The sequence below is a fragment of the Littorina saxatilis genome, linkage group LG8 (genome assembly GCF_037325665.1).
Source record: "Littorina saxatilis isolate snail1 linkage group LG8, US_GU_Lsax_2.0, whole genome shotgun sequence".
Classification (NCBI taxonomy): Eukaryota; Metazoa; Mollusca; class Gastropoda; order Littorinimorpha; family Littorinidae; genus Littorina; species Littorina saxatilis.
Genome location: NC_090252.1, coordinates 18,385,940 through 18,411,957, shown reverse-complemented (window position 1 = coordinate 18,411,957; position 26,018 = coordinate 18,385,940). Strand labels below are relative to the sequence as shown.

The window sequence follows — 26,018 nt, the reverse complement described above, 5'->3', positions numbered from 1 at the left end:
AGAATATTATAAGATGTTTGATGGGGTGTTGACAGACCAGCTTTTTTGTCGGTCCGAGGGGGAGCATATCGTCTTTTGTTTCATATTTATTGACCAAGGCCGAAGGCCGCGGTCAATAAATATGAAACAAAAGTCGATATGCCCCCGAGGACCGACAAAAAAGCTAGTCTGGCAACAAACCATCAAACATCGTTTTTGTCATCATTTTGGTGGTTCAACGTTAAGTGAAAAATCAACACAGGGATCCATGGTTTGACACGCGAGTTCTGTTATTATAATGCATGTTCGGGGCCCCTGCACGTTGTTCAAAGCTGGCGTGCGAAAGCAACTTACTGTGTGTGATTTGAGTTTATAATGTTGAGACAAGTATGTCAGGTTTGAGGATGCGAAGTTCTGTAGGTTCCGACTACAGAGTGGTGTGTGAAACCAACAGTAAGCGCCTTTGAGACGATAGTGCCCACATGTTGCATTCGAGCGATGGGATTGTCGTATTTCAAACGAGGTGATTTGCTTGCACAGTCAGCGTTGACCATCTCACAACAGATCTGTTATGTGGATTATCGTGCGACGTTCGAGTCGGGGGCAAGGAATAGCAGGAAGCAAAGATGAGTCTTTTTCCATTGTCACCTTTCTTTCCGGTTGTTGGTGCATATAATATTGTGCGGACAAAATGATGCGACGGCGAGTGTTTTTTGCCTCCAAGATTTTGTGGTGTGGGTATTGTTTTGCTCGTTTCATACCCACACCAAAACCTGAAACACACCCCACCCCACTCTCCCCTTCCCTCACAATCAGTCCATGTACACAAACACTGACACACACAAATTAATGATCAAGTTACCCCCCCCCCCCCCCCCAACCCTTCACTTGCACACCTGCAACGCAGACGATCATATTATTGATTAAATATTCATATAGGTCAGTGTTGGTTTTTTTGTTCGTGTTTGTGTTATTGCAGAATCGGTTTTCTCTTATTGCTACACGTGTCTCTTCATTACATTTCACCATCGCCCTACCACCCTGCCCCTCTCGGTATTCCACCCCTCGGTTTTCAGTGGTAAATATTAGTAATCGAATATTGAAGCTACGTTGAGTCAAAGGTCACAGAAGATTTGCATCGTGCAGCACTGCACGAATTGGGTCAAAGGACACAAACGATTTGCGTCGTGCCGCGAAGGAAAGATAATCGCGATCTTGTTTCTCATTGCCTCTCTGTTTTTCATTAGACTTGTCATTCTGCTTGCTCGGCTTTGTCAGATGTCTTCATTTCTTGTTGCTATGTTCTTTGCTTTTTTATCATTATTTTTTTATTTGCGCTTAGTTTATCGATACAACGTCTTGTGCACGGGTCAAAATGTGTGTGTCAGGGGTCAATTGGTTTGACTTAAAACTTGACGTTCGTGTTTCTCCAAAGAGATACACGCACTCCATGACATTGTGAGAAGATAAAACATATCGATAGGTTTCATTTGTTTGCGATAAAGCATAAATGTATGACCTTTGATGAGGTAGTTTTGTTTTTTGTTTACATTTGCCAGTTCGTATTTGGAACTTGGCGAAGCAGTGTCGTCTGTTTAGGTCTGGGGAAACACCAATGAAAAGAGCCGAAGAATCCTCGAGCGTTTCTATTGGGTTTGCTTTTGATTATCCATGTAATAGGGCTTCCTGCAACTATGGTAACCGGGGATTTATTCCCCGGGGAACATGAGATTTATTTCCCAGGTGCTTGTGAATGAAAACTCGTGAAAATGATGACAAAGTTTATTGTCATGAAACCATTTAGGTTTATAAGACACATACATGTACATAAACAACAACATAAATCATTATGTTTTTTTTAAGAAAACAATTGTATACGAACTTCCCCAACATGAATTGTAGATTGTCTTCCAACAACAGTTGACTGGGCATAGTATAAACAGGTATACTTTTATTGACCTGTTTCATTAATTGTTCTCTAAAATGTTTATATTCAATACATGTATCTAGCATATGTAATTCATTTTCTATTACTCCACAACGTTGACATAATCTGTTTTCTTTTGGCGTATTATCATATCGGCCTTTTTCAATCTTCAAGTCATGTGCACTTATTCTAAGTTTACACAATGCCTGTTTGTATTTAAAATCAATATCATTGGTTAAGTATGAAGCAGTTTCATATTCCTTTGTTACAATCCTGTAAAATTCTAATTTGGAAGAACTGTTTACTTTTTCTGTCCAAAATTGCATATATTTTCCTTCTAACTTCTGCAATATAACATGTTTCAATCTTTTTCCACTAAAGGTAAACTGATTTTTCCAAACGTGATCTAATCCTAAAGTGTGTAGTATTTGTTTCACAAACGATATCCATGGGTTGTTATCATGTGCAACATTATACATGTGGTCATATAACATACTTAAGTGAGATGTTTTTGGGCGTTCTAATATGTGTATCCAGTAAGAAATGACCTGACAAATTATCTTTAAGGTAATTGGATATCTTCCTAATTCGCCTAACACTGGCAATACCATAGCCTTTTTATGTACACCAAGAAACTGTCTACAAAACTTCGAATGTAACATTTCATGACTGAATTTATTAGACAGACATTCCTTAAATAAATCGTTGAGATCTAGTTCTTTCTTTCCCTTCAACCTATGTGGGAACCAAATTTCTGCTGCGTATGTTGATATTGGCATAATCAAACTATCATAAAGTTGTGATATAATATCGAAATTAATATCAGTCCTTCTAAATGTTCGACGAAGTGTATGAAGCGCTTTGTTTGCTTGTTTACTCAAATGATCTTGAGCTCTAATAAAATGTCCACGCTTGTGTAAAAGTACTCCCAAATATTTATACTCTTCAGCCGTTTCTATAATATCCTCTCCAAAACGAAAGGAAATGTGCACCTTTGGGTTCACTTTAGAAAAAAACACTACTTTCGTTTTAGTTTTATTTATTTTCATTCCCCATTTATTGCAGTATTCATTAAGATGATCAAGTTTCCTTTGTAGTCCTTTCTTTGAAACTGAAAAAACAACTAAATCATCTGCATATAATAAACATGGGATTCGATACGTCGAAAAAGCCTCAATTTTTGGAGAATCATTATCCAGCAAATTTTGAGTAATATCGTTGATGAATATATTAAACAAAGTTGGGCTTAATGTGCTGCCCTGATGCACTCCTTTTTTAATCATAACTTCTCTACTGTATCTATCCTCCGATTTTGCACAAATTGAAGCATTTGTATACATATCTTTGATTATGTTATAGCATTTTCCTTTAATTCCGGTTCGGAATAATTTTGTAAGTAATGCATCGTGCCAAACATTATCAAATGCCTTTTGAAAATCAACAAAACATCCATAGAGTCTACCATTTTTAACATTCAAAGCTTGATCAATAATTTTTTTAATAATAAATATTTGATCCGTTGTTCTGTATTTTTTTCTGAAGCCAGCTTGTTCTTTGATTAATATATTTTCGTTATCTAGATACAAGTTAATTCTTGTGTTTATGATTGTACTAAATATTTTTCCTAATGTACTTGTTAGTGTTATTCCACGATAGTTATTAACATCTAATGGATTACCGTTTTTATACAATGGAATATTTATACCATTCTTCCAATTATCTGGATATATGCCTGTTGAAAATATCATATTGAATATATTTTTGATAATTATCATTGTCTTTGGCAGACTCGTTTTTATCATCTCATTAGTTATTCCATCTTTTCCCGGGGACTTTTTGTTCTTTTGATGCAAACACGCTTCTTTAACTTCTTTATCTGAAATTATTCTATCCATAACTGATGAACCAACATGATAACATTGTCCTGTGTTATCTAATTCATCTTTTATTTTTTTCTTTGTTCCTCTTTTACTTCAATGTCCTTCCCAATAATATTTTCAAGATGAGAAATCCACTTTGAAGTACTTATATGATGTTTATGTGTAATTCGCTCACCCATCGTTTGTAATTCCTTTAAGGTTCTCCATGCTGTAGATGGGTCCTTATTGAGATCGTCATTTAATTTATTTACCAAAATATTTTTGTATTTGCGTTTCTTTTCTTTTATACACCTGTTATATATTTTACGTTTGGCAAAATATTTTTCTCGAATATATTGGTTATATGGTTGTCTATTTAATGCATTTAATATTGATTTAATTTCTTTTTTTTTGTCTGTAACAGTCCATGTCAAACCATTTCTTGTTTTCCTTTTTCTTACGTTTATTTTGTTTATTTTTCTTACTCAGGCTGATATTGGCAACTGAGCTCATTATATCTGTAAATTCATTCACTATCTCATTTACCTTATCCACAGAAGTCGTTGTATTATTGTGGTGTGTGTGTGTGTGTTTATGTGTGTGTGACAGAGAACTTTTAACTTTGAACTTTATTTATTTATCGAGGGTAACAGAATAAACAATGTATACATGCTTTTTTTTCATCCGGCCCTCCGGTAAGTTAATTACAATACAATTTATATAATTAACATGTCAAAAAATTAAAAAGAAATTTCAAAATGCATTATGAATACTAAGCAATGATGTAATATTATCACATAATTATTTACTTGTTTCCAAGAGAAACAGCATGTAGAGTTCCTTGAAGGAAGTTTCACTGAGAGAGAGAGAGAGAGAGAGAGAGAGAGAGAGAGAGAGAGAGAGAGAGAGAAATATATAGAGAGAGAGAGACAGAGAGACAGAGAGACAGAGAGAGACAGAGAGAGACAGAGAGAGACACAGAGAGAGAGAGAGAGACAGAGAGAGAGAGACAGAGAGAGAGACACACACACACACACACAGAGACACAGAGAGAGACAGGGAGACAGAGACAGAGACAGAGAGAGACAGAGAGAGAGACAGAGAGAGAGAGAGAGAGAGAGAGACAGAGAGAGAGAGAGATGTCACCGCTGTCACCGAGATCTAACCAAATAGGCACCCGTCCCCATTTACACACAATGGACGGGGAGGGGAGGGGGGGGGGGGTGGGGGTCGTCTCCCGCTCAGATTCAACCAAACACCTACCCACTTACGGCAAACGCAAAGCCAAATGTTCGGTTCGTCTCAGAACTGTAGTGCAGGAAACGTAAGCAGAAGGAAGCACTTTAGGCAGCCATAGGCCGCTTTCGGGTGAAGAATACTGGGTATGTTTGTGTTTGTACAACCCACCGAATTCATGGATTACAGAATCTTTTCCGTGCGCACTTGGTCTTGTGCTTGCGTGTACACACGAAGGGGGATAAGGCACAAGCAGGTCTGCACATTAGTTGACCTGGGAGATCGGAACAATCTCCACCCTTTACCCAACAGGCAACCGCGGCCTTCCGATAAGGAGGCTGATGTCGTATCCACTACTCCACTCCGTCGGAAGAAAGCACGATCTACGAGGATTCAAGCTCTAACACTGACATTTATTTGACAACTCGTGAACCAGCAGTAAAATCCACTGTTGATTCCGTGTGTAATAAACCCTGTGGTGAAGATAAGAAGGCAGTGCTTGGTCGTCGGTATAGCAAGCATTCGATCGTTGTTTGCGGTTGCATTGCTGATGGGACTTTGTTTGCATTAGGGTTAATAATATCCAGAGCTGTGTACCTATGGAAACCATGTTTCGCGGGTGATATTTCTTTATTTGACCCTAACCATACAAATTGATTCAATTAATCAAGACTGGTTCCGAATATATCTTTTGCCTGCAAAGAATTAATTAGAAATACTTACACATTTTGGTTGTTCACGTTCAATACATCCTAAGCATTTCAAAATACATTACTCATAACTCATAACTCATAACTCATAACATTTTATTGATCCAACAAAGGAAATTAATTTAGTCATCAGCACATATAGGTCATTAATTAATAACTATAAGAGAATAAAAGAAGAACATTCATAAAACCCATGATATAAAAATACCCTTTTTTCTTGCACACCTGACACACCGACACACCAATACACATGCATACATGCCTACATACATACCTACATACATACCTACATACATACCTACATACATACATACATACATACATACATACATTCCATGTTAAAGTGTAGTTAAGAACATCACAGTAATTATATCATTGTTTGGATTAACAGATAAGTTTTTATGTAAATGATAATAACAACAATCCATAACTAGAGCTCATTTTCACAGCACTAGTTATGATCAAAGGTCAAACAGTCATCAAATCATTTTAAATCTATCACTAAGCGGTACATTTAAAAGGCATCACTGATAGTCTGTGGCCAGGACGATGGCTCGGTTGCTGTTAAAATATCTCACAGCTGCAGGAAGAAAAGAACGCCGAAAACGCTCCGTTCGACACCTAGGCATGAGAAACCGAGCGTTCCGTGTGATGCGGAGATCCATCAGTGCGTCGTGGAGGGGATGCCCTGGGTCGAACAGAATAGCTCTGGACTTACTGGCAAGCCTTCTTTCGACAAGGACTTCAAGGGTGCCAAGGCTCTGGCCTACAGTAGAACTTGCTTTCTTTATCAGCCTGTTCAGCCTGCCAGTGTCCCTTGCAGTGGCATTCCCTCCCCAACACACTGATGCAAACACCATCACACTGCACACCATACTCTGATAAAACATGTACAGCATCTTGTTACACACATGGAATGATCTCAGCTTGCGCAGGAAAAACAATCTTGACTGCGTCTTCTTAAAAACAGCATCAACATGATTAAACCAGCTTAGCTTGTTATCTAGAACTACACCTAAATACTTGTACTCGCTGACTATCTCAATCGCATCACCTTTGATGACTACAGGATGGACAGTGTTTTTCTTTTTGCGAAAATCAAAAATCATTTCCTTCGTCTTGCTTGCGTTTAATACTAAAAAGTTGGAATCACACCAAGACACAAAATCATCAATACGTTCTCTATACAAGCTCTCATCACCATCAAGAATACTACCAACCACGGCAGAGTCGTCAGAAAATTTCTGAAGATGACATGACTCTCCTTGTACTTTAAAATCAGATGTATACAGGGTGAACAAAAAAGGTGACAAAACTGTTCCTTGTGGTGCTCCGGTGAAAGTGTTAATCATGTCAGATGTAAAAGTACCATTCCATCGTACAAACTCGAATGACCTTTAATACTAAACAAAATTGTTTTAAAGACACACATGTACAATATGTTTTTGTTGAATGTCTGTATCATCTAACGATGTTTATAATGACAAAAGTAAAGAAATACGTTTTGTTTGCCATTTAATAAACATTATAAATTATCATTTAAACGACTGAAAATGCATGTCACAAAATGGTTCTCAGCTCTGAAGAATAACCTATATGTCGTGCCAGATTCACGGAGTTGCCGAATTCCCGGAATTGGCAACATTTTTGCCAATTTTGCGTGAACGAGGAAACGCAAAATCGGCAGCGTTTTGCCGATAATGCGTAAACGCTTCTAAAACTTGCCCATTTCGCGAAATCGGGAGCCAGTCCGTAACTTGGTGTGTCAGTTAAACATTACATCCCTGGCAAGGTAGGCAGGGCCTGGTAGCTCAGTTGGTAGAGCACTGGACTTGTGATTCTAAGGTCACAGGTTCGAATCCCAGCAGGAACGGACACGGGTCAATGTTATGTGCAGACTCAGAGACGGTATCCATGTCCCACCCCCGTTACACGTAAAAGACCTCGGTCATCCTGCCATAAGTGCTGGTGGCTGATTACACCTAAACACGCACTCACCTGGGTAGCGCCACTCTTGTTGCTGCTAGCTTTCCACTGGGAGGAAGCGACCCGAATTTTCCAGCATTGGAATAAAGGAGTAAATGAAGTGATATGAAATGAAATGTATCACGTGCTAAATACGCTACTGTTGTGTATACTGCAATGGGGAAGGGAGGGGGGGGGGAGGTGGGGGCGGGAGATGATGTAGTTTAGTTGGTAGGGCACCGGACTTTTGATCCAAGGATAACAGATGTATATCCGGGCTGGGAAATTAAGGACGTGGATCATCTGTATGTGCAGACTCTGGAACAGTATCCACGTCCAACCCCTGTATCAAAGAGATCGTCTGGTTGGTTAGTGTTTTTCATGAAAGAAAACACCAAAAATGGCGTCAAAAATGGCGCACTAATTGTGACTTACTAAGTGTTAGTTTTGTTTTATCCGTGTGGCTACCAATGAAATGTGACCATGACGTGCTCGGTGTCTCTTTGACAAGTTTAGACTATTGTTTGTAGTCTAGTCTTCTGCCAGGTGTAAGAGTTCAGGAAAACATCGGAACTTTAATTAAAATTTGTTTGTTTGTTTGCTTAACGCCCAGCCGACCACGAAGGGCCATATCAGGGCGGTGCTGCTTTGACATAACGTGCGCCACACACGAGACAGAAGTCGCAGCACAGGCTTCATGTCTCACCCAGTCACATTATTCTGACACCGGACCAACCAGTCCTAGTACTAACCCCATGATGCCAGACGCCAGGCGGAGCAGCCACTAGATTGCCAATTTTAAAGTCTTAGGTATGACCCGGCCGGGGTTCGAACCCACGACCTCCCGATCACGGGGCGGACGCCTTACCACTAGGCCAACCGTGCCGGTTTTTCATTAAAATAATAACAATAATAATAATAATAATAATAAATCAGCATTTATATAGCGCAACATCATAACTTTACAATTATGCTCTTTGCGCTTGACACATTTAAAATTAAAACACAGTTATACAAGCATTTACATCTACATTCATAGTCAACAACGCTTAATTAAAAGCATACACCATCAAACATACATTACAAAAGATTCTTCCACTAACTAAGTAATAAAAACATGAATAAAATAGGTAGTGAAAAACAAGGAAATACCAGCTGAATAACCTTAATCAAACAGAACATGTTATCAACAATACTGAAAACAGTCCTGGATGTTTATATACATTATCACTAAAACAACAAATAGGCCTACACTACATGCAGCCTACTGATGGACTGTGAAAACAAAATCAGGGGTTGTATTTCTTAAAGAGGTGCGTTTTAAGTGCTCGTTTGAATGCTTGGGTTGACTGAGAGTGGCGGATGTGAAAGGGGAGAGAATTCCATTGTGTGGGTGCGCAGAAAGTAAAAGTGCGTTGTCCGTATGTTTTGGTTTTGGTGTGTGGAATGGTAAGGATGCGACAGTCAGAAGAGGCACGGAGTTGTCTTGCTGGAGAATAGACGGTGAGGAGTTCAGAGAAGTAAGCAGGAGACGAGCCAGAAAAGAATTTAAAGCAGAGGGTGGACAGTGTGTAGTCAATGCGGGCTTGAATAGGTAACCAGTGCATTGTGTGAAGAAGTGGTGTTGCGTGATCTCGTTTTCGTGCTTTGAGAATGAGGCGTGCTGCCGAGTTTTGGACTTTTTGTAGTTTATGCACGAGATACAGAGGACAGCCAGAGAGAAGAGAGTTGCAGTAGTCAAGTTTAGAAAGAACAAAGGCACAGACAAGAGTGTTAGTTGTTTGAGAGGAGAGTGTGTGGCGAATGGTGCTGATCTTACGAAGTTCAAAATAAGCTGCTCTACAGACTAAAGATATATGTTTGTTAAGGGTCATGTCAGATGAAAGGGTGAATCCAAGGTGTCTAGCTGATGGTGAGAAAAGAATGTCGGTGTTGCCTATTTGAACAGAAACAGGTTGGGGAGAGGGAAATGTAGTGTTATTCGTTTTGCACAGTAAGACTTCAGTCTTTTCATCATTCAGCTTAAGTTTGTTATCGACCATCCAAGATTTAACATCAGTGATGCATTTTTAAATGGTCTTGATGGCGGAATGTGTCTCTGCAGGGGGACTGGGTTTATACAGCTGGGTGTCATCAGCAAAAGACTGATTTAAAACAGAATGGTTTTGAATCAGTGTGGAGAGGGGCTTAGTGTACATGATGAAAAGGATGGGACCGAGTACTGAACCTTGAGGAACGCCGAAAGAAAGTGGGGCTGGAGCAGACATCTGGCCATCGACATGAGTCCTGCCAATGAGATAGGACTCAAGCCATGCTAGCGGTGGACCGGAGATGCCGTACAGAGTCTGAAGTATATGGAGAAGCGTGACATGGTCAATCGTGTCGAACGCTGCAGAAAGGTCAAGTAGGGTAAGCACTGACAAACCACCACCATCCAGAGCAGGCAGAATGTCACTGATTACTTTAAGTAGGGCTGTTTCAGTACAGTGAGAAGGGCGATAAGCGGACTGAGAGTGCGAGATCAAATCATGGGTGTTCAAATATGACAACAACTGCTTCAAAACTACCTTTTTTAAAAACTGGAACACACTGAACTAGTTTTTATCTTTCTCAAAACGATAAAGATAAAATAATCAGATCTAATGCTGTTGCAAAATAGAGGCAAGAAAATCGCGCGTTTGTGAAGCTAATTTGCTTGCTAGTTGGGATAAAAAAAAAAAAGTCCTTGCCTGGTAATACTTAGCGTATGCATCCGGAAGACTTGACTGGGCGAACCGAGCAGCCAATTTTAGTTGCATCGGATATCAAATCCATTTCACTAGCGTATAGCAACCTCTACCCCCCCCCCCCCCCCCCCCCCCAACCGACTCCCACAAAAACATTCTTTGTCCGGAATGTTGTCTTTTTTGTTGTTACTCATTTCATTCAGATCAATGGTTTAGGAAGGGTAATGCTTATGTCAGGCCCACTAAGAAAGGATTGCATTATTTTAATCAGTCAGAAGGCGCAATTGGTCAACTTGATCTAAAAGGTCTTGCTTATAACCAGTGCTGTGTTGCTTTGAAATCAGCAATACGTTGTTTTAGGCAAACATGCCGTGAAAATAGGGTGCGTATCGCTAGCGCTACGTGTCATTTGTGCTACGTGTCATTTGTCCTACGTGTCATTTGTGCTACGTGCCGCTATCGCTACGTTGATTAGTGCTACAAATAATTTGTCTATGAGTCGCTATCATTCGTTCATTATCACTACGTGTCGACAGCACTACATCTTTTAGCACTACGTGTCGGTATCGCTACGTGTCAATACCACTACTTACTGACGACTCTCTCTTTCTCATGGGGCGGGGACGTAGCTCAGTTGGTAGCGCGCTGGCTTTGTAGCCAGTTGGTCGCTATCAGCGTGGGTTCGATCCCCACGTTCGGCAAGAGATTTATTTCTCGGAGTCAACTTTGTGCAGACTCTCTTCGGTGTCCGAACACCCCCGTGTGCACACATGCGCACGAAAAAGATCCCATGTTCACAGCGAAAGTCTCAGGGCTTGGAAAACACGAAGACACGCATGCATCATCTCTCGTCTCTGATTATTATGATCGTATTTCGATACTTTGACCAGACAAACCCAATGCCGGTGTGTCGTAGAAGACAGCCACAGCGGGCTTGTTCGAATCAAAGTATCACACCATATCCTCAGCGTAATAATAATAATAATAATAATAATAATAATAATAATAATAATAATAATAATAATTAAGTAGATGTGCAACGCCAAGGCACTGCATACCCCAGCGAAAGACACACCTCTCTCTCTCTCTGTCTCTGTCTCTGTCTCTCTCTCTCTCTGTCTCTGTCTGTCTGTCTGTCTGTCTGTCTGTCTCTCTCTCTCTCAAACAGACACACACACACGAACACACACACACACACACACACACACACACACACACACATACCCCAAGTTACACACGTACACACATACACACTCACTCACACACTCTCTCAGTCACACACACTTCATACACACAAAACAACCCCCCATACGCACATATAGACAGACGGACATACACACCTTTACAAACAAACACACATACACACACACACATACTCTTACGCATACGCACAAACACACCCCCACCCACCCACTCTCTCTCTGTCTCTCTCTCTCTCTTTCTCTCTCTTTCTCTCTTATACAAACAGACACACACCCACACACACACACACACACACATGTACATACGCACGCATGTACGCACGCACACACCCACAGACACACACAGACACACACACACATTGACTCACACAAATCTCATACACACAAAACACACACTCATACGCACATACACGGTTGGCCTAGTGGTAAGGCGTCCGCCCCGTGATCGGGAGGTCGTGGGTTAGAACCCAGGCCGGGTCATACCTAAGACTTTAAAATTGGCAATCTAGTGGCTGCTCCGCCTGGCGTCTGGCATTATGGGGTTAGTGCATGCTAGGACTGGTTGGTCCGGTGTCAGAATAATGTGACTGGGTGAGACATGAAGCCTGTGCTGCGACTTCTGCCTTGTGTGTGGCGCACGTTATATCTCAAAGCAGCAACGCCCTGATAATTATGGCCCCTCGTGGTCGGCTGGGCGTTAAGCAAACAAACAAACACATACGCACATAGACAGACGGACACACACACCTTTACAAACAAACACATATACACACTCATACACACACAAACATACACACAAACTCATGCACACACACATTCACACACACACACTCTTTCTCCCTCTCTCTCAGTCTTTCTTACACACACACACATACACACACACACACACACACACACACACACGCAAACGCATACGCACACACACACACACACACCCCAAGTTACACACGTACACACATACGCACTCACTCACACGCACTCACTCTCTTTCACACACACTTCATACACACAAAACACCCCCCCCATACGCACACATAGACAGACGGACATAAACACCTTTACAAACAAACACACATAAACACACACATACACTTACGCACACGCACATACACCCACCCACTCTCTCTCTCTTATACAAACAGACACACACACACACACACTGTACATACGCACGCACACACACACACACACACACAAACACACACACATTGACTCACACAAATCTCATACACACAAAACACACACTTATACGCACATAGACCGGCACGCTTGGCCTAGTGGTAAGGCGTCCGCCCCGTGATCGGGAGGTCGTGGGTTCGAACCCCGGCCGGGTCATACCTAAGACTTTAAAATTGGCAATCTAGTGGCTGCTCCGCCTGGCGTCTGGCATTATGGGGTTAGTGCTAGGACTGGTTGGTCCGGTGTCAGAATAATGTGACTGGGTGAGACATGAAGCCTGTGCTGCGACTTTTGTCTTGTGTGTGGCGCACGTTATATGTCAAAGCAGCACCGCCCTGATATGGCCCTTCGTGGTCGGCTGGGCGTTAAGCAAACAAACAAACAAATACGCACATAGACAGTCGGACACACACACCTTTACAAACAAACACATATACACACTTATACGGCACACACAAACATACACACAAACTCATGCACACACACATTCACACACACACACATACACTCTCTCTCTCTCAAACACGCACACACACACACCCACACACCCCAAGTCACACACACACACACACACACATCCACACACTCACTAACACGCACTCACAAAAAACTTCATTCACACAAAACACACACCCATACGCACATATGGACAGACGGACATACACACCTTTACAAACAAACACACATACACGCTCACACATACACTTATGCCCACACACACACTTACACACACACGAGTACAAACTCATGCACGCGTGCGCACACACACACACACACACACACACACACATACACCCACACACACAAATACACACACACACACCACACACATACGCGTGCGCACACACACACACACACACACACACACACACACACACACACACACACAGTGACAGTTACACATGTGCACAAAATGAACACACACTGCGCGAGAGAGACTTCAGGGAGGCATGACGTCATGATGCATTAATTGACGTCAAAGACTTTCGACCGTGACGTATTCTTCTTACGCGAGCTTTATCTATAGACTTGGAAACTACGGAATTTCTACCCGTCCAAAGCGGCCTTGGGTGGCGTTTGCTGAAAAAATGGGGGCGACTATTGCACCCACCGTATTTTTGTTAGTATGGTCCCAATTTTTGGTGAACTTCCATCTCCAACTGTAGCACGTAGCCGGGCACAAAGAATCCTTCTTTATCATGTATTATTCGGTATGCACATTTCTCAAGTCGATTACAGTATAGCGTTCACAGGATACCTCCAGCTTCGCTGGGATTAACGCTGTCAGTTACTGTTTTCACTCGTTAGTTACTCATTTTCACGGGATAATTACTAATTTTCACGGGATAATTACTAATTTTCACGGGAAAATTACTAATTTTTAGTTTTGGCACTAGCAATCCGTCAGGAAGTGAGCCAAAACTAAAAATTAGTAATTAACAGGTGAAAGTTAGTAATTATTCCGGGAAAATTAGTAATTAACACGTGAAAATGGTAATTACAATTATGAGGTTTTGGCACTAGTAAGCCCTATGACGGCTTACTAGTGCCAAAACCTGGGGTTACCCATTATCACGTGATAATTACTAATTAAGTAGATGTGCAACGCCAAGGCACTGCATACCCCAGCGAAAGACAAACCTCTCTCTCTCTCTCTCTCTCTCTCTCTCTCTCTCTCTCTCTCTCTCTCTCTCTCTCTCTCTCTCTCTCTCTCTCTCTCTCTCAAACACACACACACACACACGAACACACACACACACACACACACACACCCAAGTTACACACGTACACACATACACACTCACTCACACGCACTCACTCACTCTCTCACACACACTTCATACACAAAAAACACCCCCCCCCATACGCACATATAGACAGACGGACATACACACCTTTACAAACAAACACACATACACACACACATACACTTACGCACACGCACAAACACACACCCACCCACGCTCTCTCTCTCTCTCTCTCTCTCTCTCTCTCTCTCTTTCTTTCTCTCTCTCTTTCTCTCTCTCTTTCTCTCTTATACAAACAGACCCACACAAACACACACACACACACGCATGTACATACACACGCATGTACGCACGCACACAGACACAGACACACACTCACACACACACACTGGCACACATTGACTCACACAAATCTCATACACACAAAACACACGCTCATACGCACATACACGGTTGGCCTGGGAGTGGTAAGGCGTCCGCCCCGTGATCGGGAGGTCGTGGGTTAGAACCCAGGCCGGGGCATAACTAAGACTTTAAAATTGGCAATCTAGTGGCTGCTCCGCCTGGCGTCTGGCATTATGGGTTTAGTGCATGCTAGGACTGGTTGGTCCGGTGTCAGAATAATGTGACTGGGTGAGACATGAAGCCTGTGCTGCGACTTCTGCCTTGTGTGTGGCGCACGTTATATCTCAAAGCAGCACCGCCCTGATAATTATGGCCCTTCTTGGTCGGCTGGGCGTTAAGCAAACAAACAAACAAATACGCACATAGACAGACGGACACACACACCTTTACAAACAAACACATATACACACTCATACACACACAAACATACACACAAACTCATGCACACACACATTCACACACACACACACACTCTTTCTCCCTCTCTCTCAGTCTTTCTTACACACACACACACACACACACACACACACACACACACACACACACACACATACACACACACGAGTACAGACTCATGCACGCGCACACACACACACACACACATACACACACACACATACACACACACACACACACACTAACACTAACACATGTGCACAAAATGAATACACACACACACACACACACACACACACACACACACACACACACACACAACAGTAACACTAACACATGTGCACAAATTGAACACAAACACACACACTGCGCGAGAGAGAAAGACTTCAGGGAGACATGACGTCATGATGCATTAATTGACGTCAAAGTCTTTCGACCGTGACGTATTCTTCTTACGCGAGCTTTATCCATAGACTTGGAAACTACGGAATTTCTACCCGTCCAAAGCGGCCTTGGGTGGCGTTTGCTGAAAAAATGGGGGCGACTATTGCACCCACCGTATTTTTGTTAGTATGGTCCCAATTTTTGGTGAACTTCCATCTCCAACTGTAGCACGTAGCCGGGCACAAAGAATCCTTCTTTATCATGTATTATTCGGTATGCACATTTCTCAAGTCGATTACAGTATAGCGTTCACGGGATACCTCCAGCTTCGCTGGGATAATAATAATAATAATAATAATAATAATAATAATAATAGTAATGGACATTTGCTATAGCGCATAATCATGTATATGCTCAATGCGCTTTACAATAACTAGAATTAACATAACTAATAATAAAACCATACACAATGAACAAGACCCACAATCTACATAACATAGCATACTCAGCATACTCCATGCAAGCAAACACAAAATCTTAACACACTCCAAGCACGCAAGACCAAGCAAACAGGGTAAAGACAAAACAAAGTCATACAAGCAAAACAATACAAGCAAAATTAATACCGAACTCCATGCAAACAATACTCAAAACTCAAAAAACGTGACAAAGCAACGGAATGAGAAAAAGCCATATGTACAGCTGCTCCGTCCATCCATTGTATCGCCTGATATTTTGTCGAGACTGGGTCAATGAATATGATGACGTCACTCGAGGCTCTGCCGAGAGTGACGTCATTATATTCTTTCACCCCGTCGAGACAAAATATCACGCGATACCAGGGATGGACGGAGCTGTAACGTATATATGGCATGACCAAAGTAAAGAGAATTTGTCATGGGATGTGGAAACAAATCATTGGAACTTCACCATGGGCAATCAACCAAGGCCACAGACTCATATATACAAACCACGGGGGATGGGGGAAGAACAAAATAAAATAAAAACACACACACCAACAACAACCATGAAATAAATACGTGGTGAAAAAAAGAGAGAGAGTGAGAGAGAGAGAGAGTGAGAGAGAGAGAGAGAGACAGTAACAGAGACAGTAACAGAGACAGAGAGACAGAGACAGACAGACATACAGATCCGACAGACAGCCACGCAGACAATATATATTATATATATACACACTCACACGCACACACAAAGGGAAGTGTCTGCCGTTTGAACATGTCGTATAGTTCTATCGACACATTCCGTTATCGACACGTAGCGCTACAGTACATTGGTTTTTTTTAAATAGTGCTATCAACACGTAGTTCTATAATGGCATGTGTGAATTGTGGCAGTATGACTACGTGCCGATAGCACTACTGTTTTTGGCAATTTGTGTCGATAGCACTACAGAAAATAGCGCAAACGATACGTAGCACAGATGACACGTAGCGCTAGCGGGACGCACCGGTGAAAATACGTTGAAAAAACCACATAAAGTACATTCACGTTTTGGATGCATGATGACAAAAATAAGGTCGCAAAAAATGGGGTGAATTGGCCTCTTCTTGTTGAGAAATAAAATTGTTGAGGTGAAAGTAATCAGATCTGTTGTGTGGAAAGTTCGTGTATTGTTCTGTGTCTGAGTTATTAGTCATGATTCACACATAACAAAAAATAATGACCAACGTGTTTAAGAGAGGAAAACGATTAGTCCAACGTAACCGGAAGACACAGCAAATCACAAAATAATAATCAAACGCGTATAGTGTCTTGTATACAACTCTCCTGTGTTCACTTTCAAGTGAATAACAATCGTTCTGATATCATTTTAAAGTGAAGCTAAAGAAACCTGGTATCGGCACTGCTGTGCATCTCCTATGATCTCAATGGTATCAAGGCACGCCTTTGCCGCGACAAGGTTTGCCGATACCGGCACTTGTCTTGTCTAGACAGTGACGTCATTCATAGATGACGCCAATCATAAATGACGTTTGTCAAGGGAACTTATGCTTTCAAGTGTTGCTGCTTCCAGTGACAGGAAGGTATAGAGATTGATCATTGTATACAATCAATTTATCATTGTATACACAAATTACACAAACGTCATCTTGTGAGGGACCAAAAAATATTGAAACTCTCGGATGATTTTTGTGTGTGGTATAAAAATCATCCTCGAGTTTCAATATTTTTCGGTCCCTCACTCGATGACGTTGTGTAATCTCTTGTTCTGCCTTGTTATGTTAGTGCACCTAAATCTGACCGAATTTTGGAGTAACTTCAATGACGACACTTTAACGTCACCCATACCAAAAGTATTCCATTCATAATTCATACCACAGTCACTAACGAGCAGGTTGCTGATACCACGTCACGGACCAATCGAATCGTCAAAACACATGCTGACGTCATCTGCGACGCGGCGCGAACATTTGAAAATGTTATTTCTTCCAGATAATATCCTTACACGCTTTAACACGAATCTTTAAGGATATTGTATCGGCTTAAAAAAAAGTTCAGGCAATATATAATGTGACGACTTCTTATTAACATTGAATTTATAGAAATTTTGGTCAAATAATTTCTGAGGCAGAATTTCTTCCAAACTAAGAAATTGTAATGACAGATTCAAAAATGATTGCTTAGCATTCTTTATCAGTTCCCAAATCCAAAATTATATAGATATGTCATTTTTGCTTTAAAAATGTGCACAAAATTAAGAAAATCGTGTTCGCGGAGACACGCGCTGTCCGTCTCAACTTTCGGGTTTCGGCTAACCTAGCCTTACTTGTCTCTGTGATAAGTGATTATTGGCTGTCAGTGTTAATCTTGTAGCAGCAGGTTGACTCGATGTTTTGTTATTGACTCACACAAGTGGATTTGTTTGTTCGTTTGCACAAACAATGTTTGTGTGTTGGTTGACCCATTTACAACCGACAGTAACTATTCAAAGCCTCACGGCTACTACTTAAAGCCCCACTCCCCTTCACATGAGGTTTAGAAAACGATGACGATTTCCACTTAAACAGTCATACCAACCTTATGGAACACACTCGCAATAGCATTTAACAACATTAAATGCCACAGATCACTTAAATCATAAAATGGCTAGTTAGCACGCGTAACCAACACACCAGTGTTCATGGTTTATTCAACTCCCCAGCCATCGGGGGCCCGTGTGACCCATTTAAAAAACATGTGTTCTTATACATTATCAATTGAGTCGTTTGCGGTTTCAAGGCGACTCTGTATCTGCAATAGCATGTTATTGTGTACCTCTGCATCTAAATACAACACGTGACTGATTGTGACACAATCCGAGATGTGGAAACTCCTCTGCTCGGGCAATGGTAGGATTCAGTTGATTTGATGTGTAAGCAGCCGTGTAACAGTTGTGCGTTTGTATGTGCACAACACTCAATCTACACTAGCACAGCAATAAACGGTTTTACGTGTTCGAAATTTCAGTTGACCAGCATCTTAAACAGGGCAAAGTTGTATCGTTTTTTGTACCCTACTATCCCGTCATCAAAATACAGCTGCATCTTCTTCACGCACCAGTCAACCCAGTCACCTACTTCGCTTGACATACATCCAGGCTCCCTACTTTCAAAGTGTCAACACTTCGAACTGTACTGCCTTTGTCTTGGTGATAGAATAATTCTTTTGTGTTTTAACAATGTTTGTCTCAAAAATTGCCCATGTATCGTGTAGATTTTGAAAGTTAGGTCCAGCGCCATAACGATGCGACCGATTCACACAGTCCTATCTGCACGAAACACATTCTTTAAAGGACCAGACCACGCTGTTTTAAAGGTTATTAGAACCACTAACCGATGACTGAAGGTTAGAGAAATGCACCTAAAGATTCCAAAAATGTAAAGAAATTCACCGATTCGTAGCTTTATCATTGTGATTTAATTAAAAACGTTCCGCCAAATTCGTCTGCTAGACGAGACTTCGAAATGGCCGCCAGTAGACGAGAACCGGTAGTGACGTCATTTCGTGTACAGCTTAGGCTCAAGTGGGCGTTTGCCTACATCGAGCATCAACAACACGCCGAAGGAATGCGCACGGCTGCTGATAGCTATGAAGTATAGAAAAAAGGTTCAGGCATCAGTTGTCACCTTTTTCCGATGGGCTTACAACTTCTGCAGCAAGACTGATTAACTGGAAACGGCCAACACGATGTGCTGTGTTTCGCGACACTTTCTTCCAATGTGAACGCAGTTAAGCCGGCAAGAAAACCTGGCACACACAAAACAGCTGTTGCCTGACGCAGTTCCAGTTCCGACAATTGTTGACCACTCACAGGAGGTCAGAAACCGGATACCAATGTCATCAGAACGATCTGCTTTCACTAAACGCAGACGAAAGGAAGTGAGTACATGTATACTGAATGTGTTCTGTAAGGGATAGGGGTTCAGTGTCACTGGGCGTTTTTGTCAGACTGACAGTATTTGTAGTGGAATGGCATCTGTTCCTAATTTTAAGCACATGTGTTAAGATTACAGATTAAAACATATATCTGTTACTACATGTCCGTCCCCATGCACCCACCTTAAAGTTCCCTCTCTCTCTCCCTCTTTTACACTCACCTGGGTAATCGATGAGTCTCAGGTTTAATCAGTGTCCGTCCATATACACATAGACATTCACACAAACACACACACGTTGTTATAGTTGTTATCTTTTAATTCAGTGTTGTATTAAATGGATAAAGAAATCGTTAATACAGCAAGCTTGCATGAATAATTTGCTGTTGTCCTTTTTTTCAGATCAGGTTCTGTAATACAGTAATTATAATTAATACAAGTACAAATTCATGTTTGCAGTCATACTCATAGTGTGTGAGTGTGTGTGTGTGTGTGTGTGTGTGTGTGTGTGTGTGTGTGTGTGTACGTGTGTGTGTGTGAAAAGCACTTTGATACTTAAAACATCTGTGTTATTTGATTTTATTACAAAACTGCAGTCAGAATATTAAGCAGACCTATTCCAACAATACATTTTGATCAGCAGTAAATGTAATGTCAAATTATGAACAACAATCATGTGAGCAGATATATCTAACAGAAACAAATAGTCTAGCAAAATAATACAACCAAGTACATGTTCGGACATCATCATCCACATCAAAACATTGATTGTAGGAAGAGCACAACTCTGTGTTATTACCACTGCTTCAGTCAAACTGCCAGTTCAACTTTATCTCTGTGGGTTGTTTTTTTCTCTCAGAGTAACATGGGAAAAAAACCTTTAAAAAACTTGCATGCTACAGAGCTGGATTGTTTCTAGTGATCATGCAGCATGATTTATCCGCATAGAAAACTACTGAAACACCTAAACAGAAATAACAATGTCTACAGAAAAAATCCACTGTTTGATTGCTGTCTGTAGTACTCCTCTTGCTAACAGTGGCATTAAAATAATTAAAACTAAGCTATGCTCTCTTGGGGGGGGGGGGGAAGTGCTCTGAGTACTTTTTGTGTCTACATAGGCAAAACAAAACTATGCAATGTTTCAGATTTCCTGACCCACCCTATGTTTTTCCTCCTTATCCTGGACTATTTTGGACTCTTACAAAAACTTGTGTACTTCAAAAATGACAAATCTTAATTTTGCAGGCTTACAAGGAAATTGACTCTTCTCTTACAACCAGAATACACCATGATTTCAAGCAAATAAAAAACTACATGCACCTGAGAAAAAAACACTTTAATTCAAGAAGTTAGACCTCTTAACCCCAGCTTTTCAATTCAATTCAATACGTTGTTGATGTTGATTATGGAGCTTAACGTCCTCCCAGGTAACTAGGGACCTATATTGGGACATGATTTTTTATACAATGTTAAAAGTGTAGGGTGTAATGGGGGGGAGGGGGACTGGAGGGTGACGGGGTGTAGTCGCTAATAAATTTAAAGGTGCGTTTATTATCTAATATACCAGACATTTTGTTTTGGCTGGTGTACAGAATAACATCACATAAAATCGCACTCGCAAAACATACAAAACACATAAAATGTACACATCAGTACACACATAACCCAAACCACACATATCCATACCAGCACCATCACACACATATCCACATACATACTCTAGTTTGTACATTATAAAAATAAATACATTATGATTAATATCATTACTAGTCAACTTAAATTAAGGCTCAAAATAGGTCTTAAGATGGATGTTATTTAGTGTAATGAAGAGATTATAAAAACCAAAAAAAGCTATGAGAAAGAAAAGTATGAAAGAATTATGCCCATTCTCCAGTGAAAGTTCTGCTGATTGTGGTAACTTTTTTTTCTGTCTAAAACAGGCATCAGGTTAACTGAACGAGCTGTTTGAGGGGGTGGTGATCCTAACACTGGCCTATGGCAACACTGGCCTATGGCAGCTACAACAAAGCTCTGCATACACAGCAAGACTACAATGCAACAGTGCCCAGACTTTGACTGCTACAGCTAGACCAGTTGACAAAGCTCAAGTTGTCACCAAGCAGGACGCCCCAACTGGCGACCAACTATATAGACTGAGGCTGCCTATCTCCAAATCTGACAAAGCAAGAATTGTTACGCAAGCTCCACATTTCTGTTTGCAGTTTAAGCCGACCTTAAGTATGCAATGGTTATGCACACCCCCCCCCCCCCCACACACACACACACCCCGCAGTTGAGAGTTGTAATGTACCTTTTATTTATCTTACATACATTTGAAGCCTGTGTAGCTCTGTGACAGAAAGAGGTCTCTGATGGCAGCGACCAGACAGGCAGGAAGAACTTTCCTGTTCTTTCGGAAAGTCAATGAGTGTGCAACATGTCAGTATGTTCTGAACACATCAAAACATTTTCTTTAATTTAAGCTACATAATATCATGTGGATGCACTGATTGGGTGTAAATAATAACAGCAATTGGTACAGTCAATTCACTAAATGTGCAACAAAACCCTAATCATCAGACATTTTACAACAGCAAACTTCAACAGTCCTTTTACTTTCCTGAATGTCATTATTATTTATTAAAACATGCATCTAGAGCAACATACATATAAATCTTCTTTTATTAAAGTTCACCTGAAATTCAGGCTGCTTTCCCATGCAAAGTACAAATGCAAGTGTCCATAAACCAGGGTTTAATACATGTAGTATGTGAGTGAGTTCTGATGAAAAAGTGATTGTGTTGTAATATTGGTTATTACTGAGTGTTGATGTTACAATGATTACATTATAAAAACAACAACAACAGAACAATGTGAAGAGCAAACTTCTTCTGTGGGCATGCAAGTGAGTTAATCTTGTGTGTGTGTGAAACTATATTAGACTGAGTGTCACATTTAAATGACAACAGTTTTCTTGATAGCCTTTAAAAACAACAACAAATACATACATTTAAAAATCAAACAAATATAGGCACCTCAAAAAAAGTTGTATGTACACCTTCGTGGCTGGTGATGCATTCTTGCTCCCCTGCAAGTTTTCATTCTACAATGTACCTCAGGCTAGCTTCCTCTCTCTCTCAAATCTGCCCCTCCCACACAATACAACAGGTACAGTGGCCACTCTGACACCAGTCTCTGAAATAATCAAGAACAGTTAAAACTGCGATGAGCTGTTGTTCTTTTACTCGTGAATGCAATGCATGAACACTTAAACAATATCCCACTTATTCGCGAGTGCGTTGACAAGGCGAGAGTGAAAAAATAGCACAGACTCGAAAGCAGACGATAAGTTCAGCACAGAGAGCGGGCGTGTTTACCTTTGATCGCTGAGACAAACAGAGTCGCAATTTTCATCGTCACTGTCTTTTCACTACTGCTGGAAGTGGCCTCCGCTCCTCATCTTTCATGCTTGATTCGAGGAGAGAAACTGGTAGTTCGAACATGTACGGTTCAATTTCGTCTGCAGTCACGCTTGTTGCCATGTTGGTAAACAGCATCTTCACACTGTGTGACGTCACGGATAATTTATTCATAAGCCAGTCTCGCGAAGATCACGCGGCACAATGGCGGGTCGTTTTGGAGAAGAAATCCGTCGCTTCGGTCACAAAATTCGTCGGATTACGGCCTTACAAGATTCCGAAGTAAACCAAACATTTTTGAAGACGGTAAGAAAGTGGTTTTCTAACTAACTGCAAACATCGGGAAGTGTTCGGTCGCGCAGGAACACGATTCGAAGCGTTTTTGACGCTAAAACAGCATGGCCTGGACCTTTAAAGAATACCTCACTCTGAACGGAAAGCAGCCAGGATGTTCCCAAGCGGTAAGCGTTTACATGGAGGTATGCTTGTACTGTATGTAAAAGCTCGAAGAGCTCTGTGAGCAGAAACAGCCTAATGGTTTAAGGGATGCGGTGCTGTGTTTTATATCCAACGTTCTCGGTGTTATATTTATGATCCTTAAAGACGGGGCCAATATTGATTGTTCGTAGTGACGTGAATTGTATTACCCAAATTTCGTTTGTACTGCCGGTATGCACGGCCTACACCTTGAATTACAGCCACACACGGCCACACACGGCCATACTCGGCCACACACACACACACACACACGCACATACGTACACACACACACACACACACACACACACACACACGCACATGCATACACACACACACACACACACACACACACACGCACATACATACACACACACATACATACACGCATACATACACACACACACACACACACACACACACACACACACACACACACACACACACACACACACACAAACACTCTCTCTCTCTCTCTCACTCACTACCACCACCACCACCACCACCGACAAGAACAACAACAACAACAACAACAACAACAACAACAACAACAACGCTCTTTGTCAAATTAAACTAAAAACCAAACACTCACTTCGAATGCCATGGGAATGCATTATTGACGAAATCCAAAGAAAACAACACTGACGAAGATTACTGTAATTGTATTCCACGAGCTCGGTTGTGAACCGTACTAAGGAGTTTATGTTAGAGAGGTGTGGCGTATGTGTATATACCCATAGCAAGTGATCGTCAACTACTCATCCAGGTTCATAAATTGAGTCAGGCACGTCGGGGTGTGTATCGACTGTTGCGGAAGTATACACGACACATGCAGCTATTGGGAGTACGCCAACGGAAACAGGGCATGCAGTTCCAAAACGATTTTGCAATGACTGCACGCGCGCCGCACAGTGTGCGACTTCAACAGCAAAGAGTTGGTATTGACTGGATGAGTGGCACGCGTTGAACGTTTGTTTTGTAATAATGTGAACTAATCTATGTAACTTTTCTCCAATGCGTAAGAAGAAAAAAAATATTCAGGACGATTAATACATCCTTCTGTTAAACTGACTTGTTTCAAGCGTTCATTTCTTCTTCTTCTGCGTTCGTGGGATGAAACTCCCACGTACACTCGTGTTTTTGCACGAGTGGAGTTGTACGTGTATGACTATGTCCGTTTTTACCCCGCCAATTAGGCAGCCATACGCCGCTTTCGGGGGCAAGCGTTCACTAATGCTGTATAGTCTGGCCAAGGGGTAAGTGAAGGACCGTTTTAATTGTTTTTGAAAATATCGAAGCAACTTTTGTACAATGCTGAAGAAGAACAGTTATTCAGGACGATTAGTGCTATCCTCTGTTTTAAATGACTTGTTCCCAGCTTTCGCAGTTTGAGTCTTGTACACATACAGCATCACACATCAAGAGAAAACACCCTCATATTAATTCCCGAAAGGGGCTCAATGTCGATTTAAATACACATTCGTTTGAACCCTCGTGCTTCTTAAAACTGTCACGCTGATTTATGTGTTAACTTCCTTGTTGTTTGCTTGTATGTTTGTTCGATTTTTTATTTTATTTTTTGTTCAATAATTATGTTAATTGGCTGTAAGGACAGGTTGTAAGAAAAAGGAGTAGCCTTTTACACCTATCCTTGTAAAATAAAGTTCATCCTCATCCTCCTCATCATCAACCTCATTATCCTCATCATCCTCATCCTCATCATCATCATCATCATCATCATCATCATCATCCTCACCATCATCATCACCATCATCATCATCATCATCACCATCATCCTCATCATCATCATCATCATCATCATCATCATCATCATCATCATCATCATCATCATCTCTCTCTCTCTCTCTCTCTCTCTCTCTCTCTCTCTCTCTCTCTCTCTCTCTCTCTCTCTCCCTCTCTCTTTGGGTATGATGTTTACGACAAAGTTGAGTATCAGTGGTGTTTTAAATGAGTTGAGCATAAAAGGTAAAAGAGGTGTTATGGCGATAAAGAAGACCATAAGGAAG

At 41.2% G+C, this 26,018-nt stretch overlaps 1 protein-coding gene across 1 annotated transcript in view; it reads right to left on the bottom strand.

Moving 5' to 3' along the window:
- Nucleotides 1-24,909, bottom strand: part of LOC138972974 (galactoside alpha-(1,2)-fucosyltransferase 2-like) — a 53,033-nt gene extending 28,124 nt beyond the window's left edge. Inside the window, exon 1 of the mRNA XM_070345629.1 lies at nt 24,584-24,909. Within this exon, the coding sequence (XP_070201730.1) occupies nt 24,584-24,605 (22 nt within the window). The 5' untranslated portion in view covers nt 24,606-24,909. The remainder of the gene's footprint in view (nt 1-24,583) is intronic.
- Between the last annotated feature and the right edge of the window lie 1,109 nt (nt 24,910-26,018).